This window comes from Photinus pyralis, unplaced genomic scaffold (assembly GCF_008802855.1).
Source record: "Photinus pyralis isolate 1611_PpyrPB1 unplaced genomic scaffold, Ppyr1.3 Ppyr1.4_LG5, whole genome shotgun sequence".
Classification (NCBI taxonomy): domain Eukaryota; kingdom Metazoa; phylum Arthropoda; class Insecta; order Coleoptera; family Lampyridae; genus Photinus; species Photinus pyralis.
Window position 1 is genome coordinate 8072410 of NW_022170596.1, and position 20098 is coordinate 8092507.

Here is a 20098-nt window from a genome sequence, read left to right on the forward strand (position 1 = left end):
TGGCAAATAGAAACAAGACATGAAGCATATATCGCATAGAATTTTCCACAGAGGACTGCGAGATATTCTCATTTGAAATGTTTACCTCACTAAAAAGCTTGTAGTCGTCAACTGCCATTATCCTCCACTGGTGTCTAAGATTACGGAACGCTTTCCATTGACACCAGAGATACATATTTTAATAAAAATTGTATAAATTATTTATTTAACAAAAAATGTGTAATTTATGTGATTATCACATGATAAAAGAAAATATTTTTCATATAGACTTGATACGTTTAAGTAAAAGATAAGATTGTATTATTTGCAACTCTTATCAAAAAGATCAAACGATCAAAAACTTACAAGTATAATATAATCTGCATGCAAAGAATTGTGACACAAAACTATTGCTTCAAACCCAGGGCTGGATTTACCACTAGGTCCACAGGGACCGGGCCTAGGGGCGCACGGATCCCAAACCAATTTTTTTCAAATTAGACATGCACACTTATATTTTCAACTTAACACAATAGAGTTACATTATAATTATATTTTTTGAATGTACAGGGTGTTCCATTTTTACGGTGTAAATAAAAAACTGATTTATAAAATATAACACTGTATATTTTTAATTGTTTCCATATCATTTACTAACCTTCACATTGAAACCCATCCACTTCTTGATTTTTTGTCGATGTTGCCATCTTATTAATTTTCTCCAAATAATTCTCAATAAGCAGGTCTCACTTTGATGAATCGTTTATTGAAGTAAAGAAATAAAATATGAGCAATAATGTTAATCCGAGTAAAATTCAACACTTTGATAATGAGAAAGTTAGATTTCGTGATACAGGGTGTTCGCAATGAAATGGTAAAGTTTCTGAATGTCAAAGTGCAATAACTTTTTTTTTCAAATGGAACTACTACTATTTTATTTCTCTATTCTCTATTCTGTGTTTTCTTCAATTTTTATAAGGGGTATAAACCCAGTAGGTTATAGGTTATTCCATATTTCTCACAAAGGTACCTACCCATTAATTAATTACATGTTTATGCACCTAAGTGGGTCGTGATAACTAAACTCGTTAGTGTAGCACTTGAAGTAATTTTTCGTTGAGAGAAGATTTGAAAACGTGAAAAGGACTGCGCTTTCCGTTCGCCACCTCTCCCTTTCTGCCTCGCCTTCCGACGCAGGGCGACCTCAAATTGTTTCGGGCCTAAGGGCCCCCAAGCATTAAGTCCGGCTCTGCTCAAATCCGAGCATTCTACGATGATTCCTACGAGAGTATATTTAAAAAACCTTTGCACCCGACCGCCCGACGGACCGATCGACCGAACAGCCAAAGTGAATATACGAGTATAAGCTCTACTTTTTTTCAAAAATGCGCTAAAAAGGCTGGCTTCGCGTATATCATTAAATAAACACGCAGTAATATCAACGTGTATAAAGTGCAGTAATACGACAAACTCCCTTCAATAAAACGTTCATAAAAGAACGCCTTGGGGGGACAGTAAAATATTGTTGCAATGGACCATTAAATATCACTAATTAATTTGTCTTAGTTTGAATCATGTGTCTGTTATGTAAACTAATTAAACACGTTATTTATGGGCGACTGCATGTGTACATAAAACAATTAAATCTACAGAAGCATTTATTTGACAATAAAATACGAATGATTACCTACTTTTAATTTAAGCATCGTTTGATATTTGAGTAGTTCAAAAGGTTACACCAATATACCATTTGGGGAAATAATATTTAATTAAATGGTGTTATGAAGCTATATATACAGGAATAGATAATATGGCGGGAAAGTTCAAGGTTGCTCTAGTTTATCATAGATACAATTGAAGAGCTTTTCGAAATTGAACTATACCTCAAAAGCTTCCAAATTTTCTCGAAATTAGCCCCATAGGTATTTAATTACAACATAAAGCCGGAGACTAAAGCCAAATGAAATAGGTTCGTGCAACGGCTCATAAAGTTTCATTACAAAAAGATGATCGCCACAACTCCAAATGTCATTTGAAACATTTTTTCCTATACCTAACGGATGTTTGAACCTGCAAACCCATTATTCCATAGCTTTGTGTCATTATGTACTCGGTAGGATAAGTTTATTTGGAGCCCTCTTTCGCTTTAAATGACTTTTTTGGTTTTTGTTCGATTTTGAATTTTGAACCAATCAATGGAACATATTTAAGTTAAAATTTAAAAGACTTATGGAAAAATCACCCGATTTTTAATTTATTGATAATGTTGAAGATGGTGTTTTCGTAAACCATAGGCTTCTAACTTACTCCAAATATTAAAATCAACAGTGTTAATATCTGAGCTATTTGGAGCGCACATGTTAGATTCAACGAAATCTGCATCTTGTTCTTCAAAATACGTTGCCTATCGTACTTCTGGAAGCATGGGATGGAACACCATCTTGTTGGAAAGTTATATTGGGAAACGTTTGTTTTGGAGTAAAAACAACAACGTTACTGGAGCAATTATAATGAAAAGAAAAATATTTTAAACAACAATGTGTACATATTACAAAAACCTTCGACGTTAACCTTACTTTCATAGAACTTACTTACTAAAACATTTTAGCAGTGTTGCCATACTTAATATTTCTAAGCAAAAGACAACATCATTTTATTGTTATATTTCACAAGTTAAAACCTTTTCATCTGAAAACCAAAATTTTTCAATACGCTGTCTGCCTCTTAGCTCCTTGATAACTGCCTCCTTCTTCAAATCCTTAAATCTGCAGATATTTTTTGACAATAAACTTTTTTAATGTTCGGTTATTTAAGTTCTACGTTACACACGAGCAGTTATATCTTTATGTTTGTTATTTTTAATATTTTCTTTAAACTAATATACAATATCATTATCATTATTCAAGAGTGAACATCTTAACGGTGAAACCGAAAAAGAGACTGGATTTTTCAAAAGCAAAAAGATTGGTTTATTACAAAATTCTCAAGTCAGTTACGTAATTAACTTCTTTCTTCTAATAGTTCAAATCATCATGAGATAAACACCAACTACAATAGTGCAATTATATAAGGTAATTATGGTTTTCAGTAACTAGAAAGTAGTCATTTAGAATTGCAGATGTATTTAGTTCATTACCTATACATATAGTCCTTGCATCGTGGATAATATGAATAATTTCATTTTTTTTACATAAAGCGGGTATACTACAATAGCGACATTCCATTCTAATTTCAATAACTGATCTAATAAAAAATACAAATTTTGTCCTTTGCGCGAGTTTCACCAAGTTTGCGGGTAAATACATAATTTTATGCGTAATTCACTTTGGAAGATCGATTTTACTTTATCAATAGACTTTGTACTGGTTGCGCTGCATTCGTGCAATGTAGAAATGTCATGGTGATAGGTAGGTATTCCTTGAAACGTTTGTACTTTCAATGTTACCTTAATTTGGCACGATATACACAGTAGTATCGATAGGTACAGAACGTGCTTCTCTAAATGTCTTTGGCAAATAAAAGAAAGATATATTTACCAACTGACATGTGTCGTAATGAATAAGCTAAACTTTATTTCCTTATTACATTGCCCTTCTATCTTGGTCAATACACAAAACGTACGTAAGACAAGCAAGACTGCATTAGGTAGGTGTAAAACCCATCTTGTTTTGTTGATTCACTTTTTCAATATAATCACATACAAACAAGCAACGGAATTGATAATTGTTTGTAATGTATGCAATACTTAGGCAGTATTGTAATAAAGGTATTCCAAGTAGTTTATGAATGAAAATGACGCCCGAGGGCTCTGATCCGGGGGATGTTGGTTAATCAACGGCGTACGTTATGTTCACGCTCCGGCGGCGCATTGGAAGTTTGGCATCTTGTAAGGGAAAGGTTAAGGAATCATACAAGTATACATTGTGCACAACTCTTGTGCAGATAAAAGCTTAGGTTGGTTGGCATACATTCAAAATCCTCCGACACTCCACTCTGCAGATTTTGCCTTTGAGAGTACTTTCCTCCGACAAACCGTTTTCGAGATATTCGCTCTTGTTTTGATCACTAATGGATATATTTCTTCCAGACGTCCAAATCGCGCTTTGTGAGTACCCTCTTGCCTCTTCCGACAATCCGTTCTGGAGATATAAGGGAATATATCCGATCACCATAAGGGGACGAGGAGGAGGACTATGGTTGGTAGAAATTAATTCCTTTCGTTGAGACCTTTCATTACAGTGCTATGAAGGATAAAACCGGTTACACTCCCCTCCTCCGCCCCAAGCGGACAGAAATAAGCGCAGTAGATGGTAGAAAACGGTTCCTTTCGTTGAGACCTTTAAGTAGAATACCATAAAAAATAAATTTCTAACCCCCTCAGTTCCCGTCACCCACTGATCTCGAGAAAGAGTCACGCGGGAAAGTTATAGTTTGTATAAACCAATTTATTTCGATGAGACCTTTCATTAGAATACCATAAAGGATAGAACGTGTGTTTACGCCCCCCCCCCCATTTTCAAAAGTTTAACTTTGCACCACTAAAGGCATGCGTATGCAACATTTGAGACCAATTGGTTGTCGTATGTAAAACTTATGCACGTTTTACTTTCAAAAACAGCATCACAGGAAATAATTCATGTCCCCCCCCCCTCCCTTGAGACCGCGAAATTTGAAGGCCGTCTGGCATACTTTCAAGGTATAGGCTACCACCCACTGCAAAAAATTTCAGAACTCTAGGACCATTCCCCTAGACTAGAAGTAGTTCAAAACAGGCGCCCACTTCAGGCAGGATATTCTTCAGCTAATTAGGTTCTCCCCTGTAATGGGAACCCGTATCTGACAACGATCAATGTATTCGAATGTCCGACAATCAACCCACATTTTCCTTTCTTGTCCACATTTCCCGGTTGGTACATAAACGCAGTAACTGGTGCAAAAAACATGAAAGTTCTGTCCTTCCTCGCCGCTTGATACGGCCCGGTTTAGAATGTAAACCGCAGTTTTCGCTGCTTCGATCCACAAGTAATTCAATCAAACTTTTCGTCTTCTTCATGTGCCCTGCCATCCGGATTTCCCCGGATTTGTCCTAGTTTAAGGGGCGTCCGGGAAGCGTCCGGGCGGGTTTTCAATGGTAGTCCGGGTTTTCAGGTACTGAGTGGGTGAATTAAAAATCTTTCTGTCAAAATTTAAGCCGACAAGATAAACTTCCAAGCGTAAATCAGCTTTGGTAACAATTTTTTAAAACACCGAATGCTCATTTATATGTACTCGGAGTTATTGAAAATTGCTTTTTTTTTGCATTCCTGCTCATAATGACAACGCTGAAAAAATTTTCACTAGTGGCACAACAGTGGACAAAATAAAGGAATTTATTGAATATTGAAACAGTCTCGTCAGTGATAAAAAAAAGTACAATTTCAAAGATTATAATTGTGTAGATTTTTACAAATTTTTTATAAAAACAGACCAAATTTTGTTTGATTTAAAAATTATTGTTATTAGCTTCTTATATAACTTGTATTTTATTTTGTTAAAAAAGTATACTATTGCTTCATTTAAAGAATTTAAAAATGAAGATATACCGTTGCTGATTCCTAACAATTAAAGATTTAATTTCGTGTTAGAGTACGCCCTGTTTTATTTAGAAAAATTAATTGTTTGTTTTATTTCTTTAGAAAATATTTTTTATCAAATTCAGTTGATATGTCCGGGTTTATAATCTCTAAATCCGGGGTTTTCACGCTTCCTGTCCTAGTTGGTAGAGTTTTGAGATGGCAACCCTATGTGCCCGCCACATTATCTCGAAGATCTTTTGGCAGGTCTAAGCTTTCTATTTAGCAGAATTACATGCCAATTTCTTGAAAAGTCGCAAGTGTAACACATAAAATACGCGTACTTTGCTCCGGTTATAATGTGCTGTAGCGTAGATAAACGTAATTACGTGATCTATTTAAAAGTGCATTGAGATTAATTATATTAATGTTCACGGGAACTAACACTAATAACGATTAAACTAATTCAAATCATTTAAATCAAATTTGATACATAGGCACTTGGAATCAAAACAATGTACTCCCAGTATATTGGTTTTGTACATGCTAAAGCCATACCCAGAAGCTCGTTTGATATATATTTGTTTATACGTTTATTCTCGCGTTTATTTAAAACGGGAACCCATTACCAAAAGTAACCGTTACATTTAGCGGCGCAATGTCAGGGCTGTCCTTGAATAATTTTGGTTGTCCTTTAAAAAACGTAACGATGGTACTGGTATCAAACTCGATAGATATACATTCATGTTATGAACACAAATGCCGGTGAAGAGTTTAAGATTTCCACTTGAAAATGGTTGTTCCTAGTTTTCGGGTTGGGTACAGAATTGCAAACACCCTGTGGAATGTTGTCAAATTTTCAAAGTATCTTAAAGTAAGGCAAAATGTATACTAATCATCTACAAGAGATTTATATCGCATCAATTTAAAATAATGAAATAAGTTGGTTTTTGATGATACATGATTTTTTTGATAAACCCTTAAATTGTTCAGAAACGATTAGGTATTGTTATTCGAGACAATTAACAAAGATCATGTAACATTTTTAGAACAATTCGCTAATCGCTTCATTTAAAATGAAAAACAGTTTTACATGCAAAAAACATGTTGCCATTATACACATTAGTGATTATAGCATGAAATAATTTTGGGGTTTCTTTGTTCTGTAGTAGGTATTGTCAAGAGATATCGCTAATTAGACACCTTGTATAGATCTTTTACGGATAATATGCCTAAAGCAATTTCTAAAAAAAACTGCTCTGTGTTTGTCCGATTAATTAACAGGGAGTGTTCTTCACACCCTCTTTGGGGCTATTTGAGAGTACTTTAGGTAAAACTGCAAAGTATGACTTCAAAAGTGCTAGTTTTCGTCGAATACAACAGAAACCCAGACGACCCTCTTGCATAACCTTAGAACTGCATCCGTCTCGATGAGTATAGTGGCGTGTAGTATTATCTTTGGTGGCATGTTGCCAACCGCAGAGTGTGCAAGATAGGCTAGCCTTTGTGAAAGCGCCACTATTGCAACTAAAATTGAAGGACCCTGCCTATTATTTTAAATTTTGCAAAGGAAATTAAAAGTGTTTTTCTATACCACTACATTGGGCTCACGAACGAAAAGATACATCTGGATCCAGTTCTACTACGGACATTTAGCTACAGAGGGCGCGAAAGTATACAGACCGGAATCTCCTTATTGAAATTTATACTTTCTTCGAATGTGCCACAAATGAGGATGAGAGAAGTATGGGGTGCTTTTTAGTTCACCTATGCGCATTTATTGTAAAGAAAATTGAACAGTTCCTATAGGACCTTATTTCGCTTTAAATAATTAAATCATGTTCACTAGTCGTGCCTCATCGCACATTTGAGAAATAATAGATTCATTTCATTGTTCGTTCAATTCATTTCACCGGATATGGATGCTTTAAGATTTGCATTGAAACCCACACCAAAGAAAAGCAAATATTTATATTCAGTGCTAGTCTAGTTTGTATTGTTAATCAAGGATAGAAAGTCGGTCGGCTCATCAATAAAGTATACTAAAAGATTGTAATGTTCCATATAATAAAGACAGTATGTTTATTTTTTCTGAACTGTAAACCTTAATTACATACATAATAGTTTCTTGGCTAGTATCCGTAACACAGCACTATATTTTATTATAACATATAGGCTAATAATTAGCATGTATAGTACAAAGATTTTACTCTTATTGTGGTTCTCTTCGCTACTGGTCTAGAATGGCATGATTAATAACCCTTGTTTCACCTAAAAGGTGGGCTTTCACAGCAGCTGTTTAAAAATTCTAAATGATTTCGTTATTAACTAGTAGTGCATAATGTCACTTTCAGATAATTTTGTTTAATAAACGTTCGCAGTAAGCCTTTATAAGGCTGTCTAAATTTGCCGGCCATTACTTTTTCATGAATATGTTGCGTTATTTCTAGTAATTTTTCTGACTCTTCGAAGTCCAAATTTACGAAGGCCTAGAAGGGCCATAAGTATTTTATTTTATAATTCCGACTTTAAACTCGGAATCCCCAATCCGTCAGTATTTTAAACAATTTATGATATTACAAAACGGGAAGAAATGAAGTTAATGCTTCCAAAGAGGAAGTATTAATCATCAGATCACTTTGATATGACACCCATAGAAGTCAATTTCTGTGGAAGAAAAGTTTATGAGCGAGATAGGCTCGCTAGGGAGACTGTCGAGCATTTGCAAGCTTGGTATGCCTTACGCATCATCGGAAACGTTTGGATATACGAGTAGTAGACAATTTCGCAACAGTAGATAAAAGAGGTAAGGATTGATAATCTCAATTACACCTCGTTTTTGGGCCCCGTCCGAAGCCAACCCATAAACTGCACTCGACAGAGATGGGTACATAACATCATAATTGGAATGTTCACTCTAGAACAGTACAAACATGCTAATAATTTAATATCTATGGTCGATAAAACAAATAATATAAATTAATTTACTTTATAGCAGATGTTAAATTTAGATTTGAAGGAGTAGGTTAAGTGAGTTGTATGTGTTTACAAGATCTTTCCGGCGACACCAATTTGAAGACAATCGAACCAAAACTGTATAGAAGAAGGTAGGAAAAGAACTGAAAAATCACACGTTAGTCTAACACGCTCGGAATGACACCCAAATGTTGCCGACCCCACATCATGTAGCCCTTTTCCCCGGTATGTACAATACACTCCTCGTCTTTCTACAAGCGTTTTTCTACGTGCCCGCATCTGCTACCAGCCGGCCAAAGTGAGATTAAAAGCTACCTTTTTACAAGTAAATAATGCAAAATGCGCCAAAAAAACACTTGCTGTTGCTTCAAAAGGTCGCATTCGTTAAAATTTACGGTACCAGGTGACCCAATAAGACTGTTCCTCGGCCATATCTCGGGAACCGTTCGTCGTATGATTTAAAAAAAATTATTAAGTGAATCGATCGTGAAGAATCGCTGGAAAATATTTTCAAGTTCTAAAAATGACCACCAGCGGCCGTAACTGCCATCTTAAATTTAGAAATTACATTTTCTTTACATTTCCCATAATAAACTAAACTTTTTCACATTTATAGAGAACCAATTTATCTATCATTTTCGTAAAAAACTCAGTTATTTCAAAAACAAAGATGGTGTGAGGTGTTCAATTGTTTTTGCAATACCTGCTTTAACTTCTTAACGGTTTGAACGATTTTAACAAATTTGGTATCGTTGAAAAGAGCATTCCTGGGGCAATGCGAATCAACCAAAATATAGTCAATTTGGTTGTATCTTTCTCCACCAGGGGGACGAGTTTTGACACCATGACCCAAAATCTTAAAAAATCAAAAAAATCAAATGGAATAAGTAGCCAAATAACATCCAAAGAGGCCAGTGAAAACCGTTGTTCAAAATCTCGTTCCTAACTTAAAATATTGGGAAAATTGTTTATTTTTTTTAGGATTTGGGTCATGGTGTCAAAAGTAGCTCCCTGGCGGAGAAGGACTCAACTAAATTAACTACATTCACACATGGTTGATTCTTATTGCCCAAGGAATGCTCTTTTCAACGATACCAAATTTGTTACAATCGGTCAAACCGTTAAGAAGTTAAAGCAGGTTATTGCAAAAACAATTGAATGCGTGAGGCATTGTTGTTGTTGTCTTTCCAATTTAAAAAAATGAGCTACAGCACCTATAGTCGTAGAAATTCCTACAGTCTACCCCTTTAACTCTACTAAAAAAATAACCAAAAGTTATGACAGAAATTATAATTTTTGCCCGCTGTAATTAACTCTAGCATGTAAACAGTGAATATGGTCCAGTAACGTGGGAAACCATGCGCGATATTATTTAAGCGCATAGTGTGATCTTTGCAGTTTTTAAATTGTTTTATTTCATCACTAATTAACACTGTTTCTCAATAGCTCTGCTAAATTGAAAACCAACTAGTAAATGAAAATTTTGAGATTCAATGGCATAATTACAAACTGTCTTTATTAAAGTTCTACTTAAAAAAATTCGCATTATCTAAACTGCGTAATTCGACACAAATTCCTGAACATCCTGTATATATAACAAAGTATGGGCCAACCTAATATTTGACTGTTGTTGGACACCCTATATTGGTATTTGTACGTCCATTGCGTTAAATCGGATATGTAACCACATTGGCTCTTCAAGCTTCCTTTTTTCTCATATTTTTCCAGTGCTATCTATCGGCTGTCTTGCATTCGTCAGCATCGGCACATTCCACAAGTATGACATCTCTTACTCACAGAACTTCCTTGTTTATTTGATTCTTCCGTCGAGTTGGTTTCTTGGATTGTACTAACTTTATTGATTTGTTTTGGAACTCTTACACCATTTTCAGCTAGTTTCTCAGTCATCGCTATAGCCATTAACGAATTGTCGAAAAATATAGTCAATTTGGTCAACCAGGGGGACGAGTTTTTGACAAAAGTCCTTTCTCCACCAGGGGGACGAGTTTTGACACCATGACCCAAAATCTTAAAAAATCAAAAAAATCAAATGGAATAAGTAGCCAAATAACATCCAAAGAGGCCAGTGAAAACCGTTGTTCAAAATCTCGTTCCTAACTTAAAATATTGGGAAAATTGTTTATTTTTTTTAGGATTTGGGTCATGGTGTCAAAAGTAGCTCCCTGGCGGAGAAGGACTCAACTAAATTAACTACATTCACACATGGTTGATTCTTATTGCCCAAGGAATGCTCTTTTCAACGATACCAAATTTGTTACAATCGGTCAAACCGTTAAGAAGTTAAAGCAGGTTATTGCAAAAACAATTGAATGCGTGAGGCATTGTTGTTGTTGTCTTTGTTTTTGAAATCTTTTTACGAAAATGATAGATAAACTGGTTCTCTTTAAAAATTAAAAATTTTTTTAGTTTATTATGCGAAATTTAAAGAAAAATGCAATCTTAAAATTTAAGATGGCAGTTACGCTCTCTGGTGGTAATTTTTAGAACTTGAAAATATTTTCCAGCGATTCTTCATGACCGATTTACCCAATAATTTTTTTTACCCATAAGTCATACGACGAACGGTTCCCGAGATATGGCCGAGGAACAGTCTTATTGGGTCACCCGGTACATAAACAGTATATGGGTTGCAATGTAAAATTTTAGTATTTTCCAAAATTGCAATTTCGGGCTTTTTTAATGATCGCAATATACGAGAGCGTTGGTTTAGGTGAATTCTTTTGCCCGTCTGTCTGTCCGTCTGTTCTCGTCTAACTCGAAAAACGAACAGGCAGCAATGTCAAACTTTCGCCAATCGATTTCTACTCGAGTTCAAGGATAAGTACTATTGATTAAGAGCCGGATTAAAAGTCTATGAACTATGATGACCTGACAACTGACAAGTCTCGTACGTACTAAGCTTCAAAAAATTTGGTCCGGCGTTTCTTCAGCTATTTCACCCATTCAAAAAAATCGTTTGTTTGCGCCTCAAAAAGCAACGCTACTGACCATTTCAGGTCATTATCTGGTGTATATTTGCGGCTCTTGAGGTATATCGCAGCAGCTTACTCTTTGTTCAGCATGAGTTCGGTTGTTTTGCTTTAAGGGTCCTCTCCAAGCGTGCTTCCATAAACCTCAATACCAATCGTGGTTCCTTACGTCATGTATTCAATAATTAAAGGCCCTCACGGCCCAAAAAATAATCACCATCAATTTTCTAGGCTAACCTCTTGGTTTTTTGTTGCATTTTTCTCTGGATAACTTGCGAACCATTGCGCTCTTTAGTAAGGAGCACATGAGGCACGGCGCGATGCTCTAAATTAAGTTTACTGATTTTTCGAAGCAAAAAATACTACGAAACTGTTTTGAATTTTGGGAAATGAGAAGAAGTGTAGTTGGAAGTTGATATCGGGTAGTTTAAAACTTTTTGCCCGATGAAAAAAGATAATAATTCTAAAATTTGTGTAGAGCTATAAAACTCGTCCGGTTGTAAGTAGAACCTCAGATTTTTTTGTAATATTCTATAATATTTTTCAGTTTTCTAATGAATCTGGAAAAACCATTTCAAAAATCCATCTAGTATAATAGAACTATTGTGGGTGCAAATGGAACTAATTGAGGGAAAAAGGAGTTTTGAAAAATTGAGGAGCAGTGAGAAGTTGGCCCTCATTTATTGGACAGCGATTATTTTATATTAATAAAAGCTAATGTTACTCGAAATAGTCGAATTCAAAGGCAAAATAAAAAATAATAATAAAATAAAAACTGTATAACTATTATGCATGCATGTAGACTAGCATGCAAAGCTATTAGAAACATTTCTCAAAGACACGCCACCTTTCCAATTTAAAAAAATGAGCTACAGCACCTATAGTCGTAGAAATTCCTACAGTCTACCCCTTTAACTCTACTAAAAAAATAACCAAAAGTTATGACAGAAATTATAATTTTTGCCCGCTGTAATTAACTCTAGCATGTAAACAGTGAATATGGTCCAGTAACGTGGGAAACCATGCGCGATATTATTTAAGCGCATAGTGTGATCTTTGCAGTTTTTAAATTGTTTTATTTCATCACTAATTAACACTGTTTCTCAATAGCTCTGCTAAATTGAAAACCAACTAGTAAATGAAAATTTTGAGATTCAATGGCATAATTACAAACTGTCTTTATTAAAGTTCTACTTAAAAAAATTCGCATTATCTAAACTGCGTAATTCGACACAAATTCCTGAACATCCTGTATATATAACAAAGTATGGGCCAACCTAATATTTGACTGTTGTTGGACACCCTATATTGGTATTTGTACGTCCATTGCGTTAAATCGGATATGTAACCACATTGGCTCTTCAAGCTTCCTTTTTTCTCATATTTTTCCAGTGCTATCTATCGGCTGTCTTGCATTCGTCAGCATCGGCACATTCCACAAGTATGACATCTCTTACTCACAGAACTTCCTTGTTTATTTGATTCTTCCGTCGAGTTGGTTTCTTGGATTGTACTAACTTTATTGATTTGTTTTGGAACTCTTACACCATTTTCAGCTAGTTTCTCAGTCATCGCTATAGCCATTAACGAATTGTCGAAAGGAGCCACGTTTCTGCCATTTGGGAACAGCACTCCTCAAAGGTCGCCATCTTCTAGATATAAGCTTCTCCAATCCGCCTTATCCTTCCCTATCCCCAGCCCCGTGTTCTGTGAGATTTTCGAATCCTGCGATATCTTCAATTTCCTTTTCTTCGGTGTCTACGACAAATTCATTGGCTGTAACTTCCCTGGATATCTCAACTTCAACAACTTCCTTGCTTTTCCATACGCCGATATAACAAGGGCGCAGTAGATTCTTGCAGGCTTTAACGGTTACAAATAAGACATATTAAATCAATAAAGCAGCTTGCGCATCAATTAATCTAAAGCATCATTTGACACACTACCTTAACAAAATTATGATTTTTTTCCAAGTTTTGAAGTGTCCGTATTCTCACATCGCGTAAGATATGTACTCTTTAAAAATATTAAAGTTGTATCTTTGCCTTAATTACATGGTCTAAATGAAGGAACGTCTTTCTAATTACCTATAGGTATTTACTTCCGTTATTAAACAAACGGAAGCAATTCGATTTTAATTAGTTACATTTGGACTTTCTGACAATATAATTACGTCCATTATGGCATCTACGTTATACATCCACATTCAATTTACCAATAAGTAATTAGTGTATGAGTAACAATAAACGCCTCTAGACAAACAAATACTTACGTATACGGTCGCGTATACGTAGCATGTTAGAAGCAGAATAAAGCTTTCAAATTTATTATTTGCATTGGGGGTTCCATAATAAGAAACGAATGTCATTTTGCCTTCTGTTACACCTACCTCCATTTTTCACGGTTCAAATACAACTTTGAAGATACCTGGATCAAAGTCAGAATAAAACATTTAAACGCTGCTGGGAATGTCGGACAGTGTCTCTAATTATTTAAAAAGTTATCTACGCTTTCAGATAAAAAACTGACAATTTGAATTTAAAAATAAAAATTACCAGTATGGTTGCGCAAAATCCGATTAAAGCTTCTTCCTTATTCATTAATGCCTAGATTAAGAAATTGATGTACATGTAATTAGCCGTAATGAAACCGGACACGGATGTATCAACAAACAAATTTAAACACATTCGTTTTTCATGTACCTATACATCCTGTATCCAGCTTTTGTAATACAATAGAAAAGGTCGACCTCACGCAAGTGGTTATTGGTTTCAGCGAGATCATTGTTCGATTAATAATAAAACAAGAAATAGTCTGAAAAACTAAACACCCACTTTAGTCCGATATTATACCGGGTGTAACATGAGTTGAGTATGTATTGTATTGTATTCTTTTTTATTTTTATTCGAAAAACTGAAAGATTTCCTCCTAACGGAGAAGAGGAGTGTTAGAATTTTTCAAAAAATCTTTAATAGGGCGGATCCAACATTTCGATTTATTTATAAAAAGAACTATTTTTTCAGTTTTTGGCGATTTTCTCGAAATGTTTCTGTCGTAATGCTATTTGCTTATTTTTGACTATTAAAAGTCTTTACGAAAATTTTGCTACCACACGCAGTTCTATGTGACTTTACGGGCCCAAAAACTTGTTTTCTTTTATGCCGTAAAAAACTACATTTCCTCCAAATTTCAGACCCCTCCGACTTTTTTAGCAAGTATAAAAATAGAAAACGAAAAAACAATATTTCCGGTTTTTCTCGGAAAATTGAAGTTATGTGAAAAAAGTGTAGATGCAAAAGTTGTTCATTTTTATATTTGCTACAACTACTTCGAACACCCTAAAATTTATAGTTTTGCAAATTGCTAAATACCACCCTCCACCCGTTTCACCACCGGCATTTCGCCCGAGGAAGAATGCAGCTATTTTAATCATTTTTCTCCTATTTTGAACCATTTGAAAAACCCGGTTTGAATCGGGAAGTAATTTTTTTTAATAAATTATTTTAGAGCTATCTTGGATACAGATAGATAGATATAGATACTTTTATTTCCACGTTCATCATTGGATATACTCAAAGACAGACAAAAAATAACAATATGTTCTAAAAAATAATAAAATACCCATTTATCTGTGGCCTGAACGACATGTCTGCAGAATTTGGGTATACTTGATTATTAAACAATTAATAATTTACAAATAGCAAGCTTATTTTAAACAATGTACAAACGCGCGTTATTCATACTCTATCGACAAATAATTTTTGGGGCATTTTTTAAGAATTAAAAAAAATGTGCTATTGTTTGCGTTTTGTCCGTCCGGACCCACTTCTGCCGTTTCGAACTACTTCTAGGGGAATGGTTCTAGAAATTTTTTGCAGTAGGTACCTTGAAGGTGTACCCGACGGCCATCAAATTTCGCTGTCTAAAAGGCCCCCCCACGAATTATTTCCTGAGATGCTGCCCTTCTTTCTGTCCTCTTATCAAAGTACGGGGTGGAGAGAGAGGGGTTGGGGGGGGGGGGGGGGAGGGTATGAATGGAACTAGTTTTATTCCCTCATGGTACTTTAATGAAAGATCTCAACGAAAGGAATTAATTTCTACCAACCATAGCCCTCCTCCTCGACCTCTTACCGTGATCGGGTATATTTCCTTATACCTCAAGAACGGATTGTCGGAAGAGAGTACTTACAAAGGGCGATTGAGGCGTCTGCAAGAAATATATCCATTGGTGATGTCAAAACAAAAGCTATTTCGGTTGAAAAAAAATGCGCTTTATCTGTTATTATATACGTATAGTTCCAAGGTATGTGTGGTTTTTGTGATCACTGATAATGAATTGAATTTTTAGATAGGAGTTTTGAAATTTACTCTTTGCGAGAAACTTACACACTGTCGTTATTTTAGAAACTTTGGATAATAGTGACAAGAGTGATTCCCATCTAGGCACTATGGCTATAGTGGAAGAGAAAAGATTTTTCACGAAGCTCCTTAGTCTGTTGAAAGTTATCAGTTTTCATTTACATTTGATGGAGTGGGGTGGAAGATAATGCTATCTATGGACCACTTTTGTTCCTGTTGCTTCCTCAAAAATGTGTATACAAGAACAGAAATCTTTGAATGGCATCGGGTAATTATTACCATGGAACCACTCAATTACATTTTACATTTGGTGAATCTTGCAGCACAGTGTTTCACAATAATAGTCCATCGGCGGAGTGTTTAGCCCATCGGCAGGTAATGCAAATTACATTGCATGTCACCAATTGTATAGCACACCTTAAACATATTGAGACAAAATTTCTTCATAATGACTAAGACCGTGCCCAGCAAATCGAAAATAATTTCAATTTCGTAATTAAGTCCTTCAGAGTACCTAGTGTCTTGCTGACTGTAATCCAAGACTGCGTGCGTTATTAACCTTTCAAGAATGTACAGAGAGGAATGGCAAAAAAAGCAAATCCCGTCGCGTCTCGCCTTCTTTTAATTAATTTCTGATACCGGGAGAGCATATTGCAATAGCTTTTTTTTCTTGGCGAACGAAGTGGTCAACAGGTAAGAAAAGCAAGCGTTCACAATACGGATGGCCAATGTTCCACCGACTGTAGGTGCGGTGACGTCGGTCTACGGGGGCTTTGGATGTAGGCCGAGTATAAAAGACTTCTGCGGTGTTGAGGAGGGTCTGTCAGGTGCTGAACAGTGTAGTGCTTCAGTTTATTGGTGATGGCGCGCTTTCTTTGTGCGCTCCTCTTACTTACGACATGTGCTTTCGCCGGTAAGTGATTACTTATCTTACGTGAATGCGTAATCTCACAATGACCCATTTACTTTCTACGGGCTAACAAAAAAGTTTTATTCATTAATCACGCTGAGAGATTTCAATGAAAGTATAAATAAAAACCTGCCTTGTATGTAACAATTATAATTGTTGAGAAACGAATTATCAGATTTGCAACTTGTATGCACCGATGTGAAAGCCGCTTACCTTGTAATGTCCATTTGTTTTCAAATTTACTTCCTAATTACAAAAATGTATACCGTATACTTATAATTAAAATTCTTTTGTAATTACGGACAAAAACTAATTTTTTAATTATATTACACAGTTAGGTACTTACTGAGGTACCCTCCGTGGAATTTTTTACTTTTTATATCTGCACTATTGCATTTAAACATGCCGATTATCTAAGTTCTGATGTTATTACAGTATTAGAAAGTATAGATCCCTATAGGTATTTGGAAGCATAAAACCACATTACAACGAAACAGTATTTACGTATGCAATCTTGCATAAAAACAAACTAATTACGATCATTTGAATATCAAGTATTAATTTTGACGGAACGAGCCCAACACCTTTTGATGCTTTCTCTAGATAAGACATACTTAATTATTAGAGTTTGGGCGAATTATTACGTTGTAAATCAATTTTGCAGAGGACTCGCTTCGAGTGAAAAGGCAAGATGAGGCCGGAAAATCAGATAGCAACTTTGACGAGGTCTGTAAGGATAAAGACGCTGGTGAATGGTTTAGGCTTGTGCCCGGTGAAGGTGACAGCTGTCGTGATGTGATTCAATGTACTTCCTCAGTAAGTGAACTTTAATTGCATATCGATGTATTATGGTAACGCTATTGCTTATAATAGGGACTACAGGCCATCCGTTGCCCGGCAGGCTTATATTTTGACATCGAAAAGCAGACGTGCGATTGGAGAGATGGTGTCAGAAATTGTAAAGTTAAGAACAAAGAGAGAAGAGTGCGACCTTTGCTCATAACAAATGAACCTCTTTGCAACGATGGTCTTTTGGCTTGCGGCGATGGGATCTGTATCGAAAGGGGACTATTTTGTAACGGCGAGAAGGACTGTACGGATGGTTCCGACGAAAATGCATGCGGTATGTGTTTTGCGAAACGTCGAGCTCACGTGGTCTAAATTGCTTAACCTTTCCAGATATTGACAACGATCCAAATCGTGCTCCACCTTGTGACCCGTCTGTCTGCCAACTTCCCGACTGTTTCTGTTCCGAAGATGGTACAACGATCCCCGGTGACATTCCAGCCAAAGACGTGCCACAAATGATTACCATCACTTTTGATGACGCAATTAATAACAACAACATCGAGCTTTACAAAGAAATATTCAACGGAAAACGAAAAAATCCAAACGGATGTGACATCAAATCTACTTTCTTTATCTCTCATAAGTACACAAATTACTCAGCTGTACAGGAAATGCATCGTAAAGGACACGAAATTGCTGTACATTCTATCACGTAAGTACTCAATATTCTGTATGCACATTCAATCATCAATTTCCTGATTTTCTTTAGCCATAATGATGATGAACGATTTTGGAGTAATGCCACAGTCGACGATTGGGCCAAAGAAATGGCGGGCATGAGAATAATCGTCGAAAAGTACGCTAATTTAACCGATAATAGCGTTGTTGGCGTACGTGCACCATACCTTAGAGTAGGAGGAAATAATCAATTCACAATGATGGAGGAACAAGCTTTCTTATACGACTCGACAATTACCGCTCCCCTAAGCAACCCTCCTTTGTGGCCTTACACCATGTACTTCCGCATGCCACACAGATGCCACGGTAATCTGCAAAGCTGCCCAACGAGAAGTCATGCCGTTTGGGAAATGGTCCTAAACGAACTCGACCGTAGAGAAGATCCAAGCAGCGACGAATACCTACCCGGATGTGCCATGGTGGATTCTTGCTCAAACATCATCACCGGTGACCAATTCTACAATTTCTTAAATCACAACTTCGACCGCCATTACGAAGAAAATCGGGCACCTCTCGGCCTTTACTTCCACGCGGCGTGGCTTAGGAACAACGAGGAATTTTTGGAAGCGTTCCTGTTTTGGATCGACGAAATCCTCGCGAACCATAACGACGTTTATTTCGTCACCATGACGCAGGTAATACAGTGGATACAAAATCCCCGAACGACTTCGGAATTGAAAAATTTCGAACCCTGGAGGGAGAAGTGTGTAGTGGATGGTATCCCCAACTGCTGGGTGCCTCATTCCTGCAGGCTAACATCTAAAGAAGTTCCTGGAGAAACGATTAACTTGCAAACATGCGTTCGTTGTCCCAACAACTACCCGTGGTTAAATGATCCTACAGGCGACGGGTTCTTCTAAGTCAACCGTGATTATTTGTTGTATAGGCGATATTACTCGTGATCTCGTTAAACTAATCAACTCGCGCACAATCAGTCTTACGATTGATAAGTTAATAAATATCGAACATGGCAATTATTCGAATGTACATAGAACTGCCTTCTCCTGAGAAGGGCGATTTAGAGTTGGAAACGTACTTTTTACAACTTTACGTAACCAAATGAGCGAGGATCTAATGACGGATGTATACGATCGATATTTATTAGCTTACTTGCAAGACTGATGTCCGATTTGGTTACCTTGGCGAGACTGTTGGTATCGTAATTTAAGTTAATTAGTTAAGTAAGATGTACAGATAGCCACTGAATACTGTGTTACGTAAAGTTGTAAAAAGTAGGTAGTATTAAAATTAAAAAAATGTTATTCATCTTCTGTACTTTTTATTTCCATACCTGAAAAGAATGTTGCACTTCTAGAGCTCAATTTTCAAGGCAAACGGCCCCGGTAACAACTGTCTGTAGAGAAACCTGGGCTCCACTTTGAATCTGCACTTTCACGATTTTTATCCTTGAACTTCAATTAAATCCTCAATAAATTTTGCCAAACACACACCATTAGCAGGAAAAAGTGGTTTTACATAATATTTAACGAAAAAATTTCAATACAAATTTCCTATCTCTAAGGTAATAATTACATTCCATTGTCACCTTTTAATGTATTCCTACAAGTTTTTTTAGACAAGAGTAGAATTACAACATTCTAATCAATTCTCAATTAAGAGCGAGTACGTTAACGTGGAGGATCTTATTGTTAATGCGTTAAGATAATTTGAAAAGTAGTCAGTTTACGTAATTACCATAAATCAAAACTGACCCGGGAAATATTCGAGTAAGTATTTAATACGATGCGTTACGTCTTAAGAGATAAATTAGTTAAAATCCAGTTATTTCACTTTCTCTGGTACCA

General features: G+C 36.0%; 1 protein-coding gene across 1 annotated transcript; it reads left to right on the plus strand.

Annotated features, from left to right (window-relative positions):
• The first annotated feature begins 16592 nt into the window (after positions 1-16592).
• LOC116170475 lies at positions 16593-19252 on the plus strand. Its single transcript, XM_031486905.1, has 5 exons — positions 16593-16769; positions 17431-17582; positions 17640-17889; positions 17946-18267; positions 18325-19252. The coding sequence occupies exons 1-5, from the start codon at positions 16718-16720 to the stop codon at positions 19151-19153; spliced, it is 1605 nt and encodes a 534-aa protein (XP_031342765.1). The 5' UTR covers positions 16593-16717; the 3' UTR covers positions 19154-19252.
• Positions 19253-20098: the final 846 nt, after the last annotated feature.